General features: G+C 43.8%; 1 protein-coding gene across 1 annotated transcript; it reads right to left on the minus strand.

The window, feature by feature from the left end:
- Positions 1 to 637: 637 nt before the first annotated feature.
- Positions 638 to 2,715, minus strand: LOC135494058 (uncharacterized). Its single transcript, XM_064781808.1, has 2 exons — positions 2,248 to 2,715; positions 638 to 1,459 (listed from the first exon to the last, which is right to left on the minus strand). The coding sequence occupies exons 1-2, from the start codon at positions 2,713 to 2,715 to the stop codon at positions 638 to 640; spliced, it is 1,290 nt and encodes a 429-aa protein (XP_064637878.1).
- Between the last annotated feature and the right edge of the window lie 242 nt (positions 2,716 to 2,957).

Here is a 2,957-nt window from a genome sequence, read left to right on the forward strand (position 1 = left end):
TTCGATTAACGCTTTGAACCCAGTGACCAGGCCTTTTGTTATGGATAGCTATGTCCTCATATATGTCATTTCTTGGTGTTGAGGCCTATTTTGAATGGTTATGTCACCTACACTGTGCATTTCCTTCACTATATAAACAGATAAGGGTATCTCGTCAGCACATAAGGCCCAAAAACTGCTGGTATGTGGACACAAGAACTCACAGACATTTTGATCGAGGAGTACAGGGCCCGCCCTGTACTCTACGACACAAAGAATCCCATGTACCATAATAGGGTCAAGAAAGAAACTGCCTACCAAGGTATCGTGGACAAACTTTCCCCAAAATGTGAAGGTTGCACAGTTGAAGCAGTTAAAAGGAAGCTGAATGGACTTCGAAGTCATTTGTCCAGAGAATTCGACAAGATGAAGAAGAAGAACAAAAGTGGAGCAGGGGCCAACGACATGTATCAACCAAAAGTATGGTGGTTTCAGAAGATGCTGTTCTTAAAGGACCATCTAGAGCCGAGATGCAGTACATCTACCATGGCCGATGAACATGACGATCAAATGTACAAGGTGAATAGACAGTTAATATGTTTATTTTATATCAACACATTCATGTACATTGCACATCGAAGTATTTCTACTGTCAGGCTTAGCTGCAAAATCTGTCCTGCCATGCTACTCGTCCGATGCCATTCACATAGCCGCGCAGAGCATCTCTTTGTGATTGTGCATCATTGGCATAACGGTTTCCAGACTGATGTTCAATACCTTGGAAAGCCTCCTCAGCTTTCTTAACTGATCTCCAATCCCCCTTAGCTACAACACCGCGGTTTAATTGTTCCCTATCTACTGCCCTGGGAGGGAAGTACTTGGCCGAATTATGGACCCTCAGGAAGTTGTGCAGTGCACAAGCAGCCAGAATGATCATCTGCACTTTCTCAGGGGATAGCAGAATAGGAGCAAGAAACACGCGAAATCTGTTAGCTAATATCCCAAATGCATTTTCAACCACACGCCTAGCCCGACTCAGGCGGTAGTTGAAAACACGTTTGTCTTTATCAAGATTTCTAAATGGATACGGCTTCATGATGTCAGTTTGTAAAGGAAAAGCATCATCTGCTACGAAAAAATAGGGCATGGTGGCATCGCAATCGTGTAAGGGTTTTGCCTCAGGAAAATGTATAGTCCCATCCGCCATAGCGTTATTGAGATCGCTCTTCCTGAAAACACCTCCATCTCCGACACGACCGTTGGTTCCAGCATCAATCATCAAGAACTTGTAGTCGGCATCAACCAATGCAAACAGAACAATACTATGGGTGCCTTTATAGTTGTAGAAATAGGAGCCATAGCGCAATGGTGGGCGGAAAACAACGTGTTTTCCGTCCATTGCACCCAAACAGTGGGGAAGGTTCCACTTTGTTTCAAATTCCTCTGCAACCTTGAGCCATTCTTGTTCGTTCGACGGCACCTGAAAAGATAGACATTTATTTCACGAATGAGTGACCACATGATATCTTTGTTTTTTCAGGATCTGTCTGATGACGACGAAGTATCCGAGGATGAATCGGACAAAGTGATACATGTAGATACGCAACCATCGACCTCCAAGATCGCTGCTAAGGTGTCTTCATGGAATCCGAAAAGGAAATCATCAAAATCGGTTTCAGCGGAAGTGTCAATGTTTCAGACGGCCACCAACACTCTGGCGGAATTAAAAGATGCTGCACTCGCATCAAATAGGCCTCCGCCAACAGAAGCGAATGATGTATATGATGTGTTTGGGAAGTATGTAGCCTCAGAGATTCGTGCAATCGAATCTCCAGATGTACGACAGAATGTAAAAAGAAAGATCAGCTTAGCTTTGCTTGACGGACAGGAGGCTGATTTGAACACCAAGAGGAATTATGTTAATGTGAAAAATCGCAGCTATCAGGCACAGCCTCCGTCTGAAACTTTCTTTCCACTGTCTGTTGAGAATGCAGTTCGACCTTCCTGTCAATTTCGTAATGAAATGGTCACTCCCCGGTTTTCTACAGTTCCACTCGGCCAAAATACAGGTTCAGGTACAAGTGATATTGTAAGTCAGGCTATGTATGAAGCATTCTCGAATCATTAGAATGTTGTACACTTGTAGTCAACAACGTACATAAGAAAATAATACATGATCTTCCTACAATTTCCTTCGTTTGTATTTCAATTCCAGAAAATGTGACAAATGAAAATCTGATTATCTCGAAAGAGATAGTTTGGACGTACCTTGATATAATCCATCTTTAAGGTTTCGTAGATTGCACAGCACGTTTCTGGTATTATTGCACCGATTGTTGAGCGACTCAGCCGTGTTGAAAACTGAAGACTCTGGAAAGTTTCCCCAGTGGCTAGGAACCTTAGAGTAACCGCCAGACGTTCTGCTGGAGTAATTGCCTCGCGCATGTTGGTGTCTTCCCTTGCCACGTAAGGCGTCACCAGTTGAACTAGGTGCTCAAACGTCTCCTCATCCATCCTCAAATAATTCTTGTATGATCCTGGATCCTCTAGTCGCAACTCATCTACTAGCATGGCATACGATCCCCTTGTTTTTCTCCTCTGGATCCATTTTCTGACCCATACAGTTCTTTTAGTACGGCGACGCTTCATCTTGTGGTATGCCACAGCTGCAGCCATTGCAGCAACAGCTGAACCAGCTGCGAGAGCAAATAGAAGTCTTGACTGGACGGGTGCCATATTCGAAAAGGTTGACCAAATAAATCCACCGTGTGGCATGAGTGGGCAGAATGGAAAAATTTGACCAAAAAGTTTGATGAAAAAGTTTGACCAAATAATTTGATAGTGTGGCTTGGGCATAACTGTGGCCGTCGTCATTCTTAACTATTACACCAAGCGCTAGTGAACCAGCAGGACAATAGTTCTGCTGCAAGTGTCAATTTCAAGGTTGGTGTTGCGGTGCAGAATGATACGGTCCATCT

This window comes from Lineus longissimus, chromosome 9, assembly GCF_910592395.1.
Source record: "Lineus longissimus chromosome 9, tnLinLong1.2, whole genome shotgun sequence".
Lineage (NCBI taxonomy): Eukaryota > Metazoa > Nemertea > Pilidiophora > Heteronemertea > Lineidae > Lineus > Lineus longissimus.

Excerpts from the sequence above, each read along its gene's own strand:
- LOC135494058 (XM_064781808.1), bottom strand. The coding sequence starts at position 2,715 with ATGGCACCCGTCCAGTCAAGACTTCTATTTGCTCTCGCAGCTGGTTCA. Across the intron at positions 1,460-2,247 it reads TAAAGATGGATTATATCAAG|GTGCCGTCGAACGAACAAGA; the intron begins GTACGTCCAAAC and ends CTATCTTTTCAG.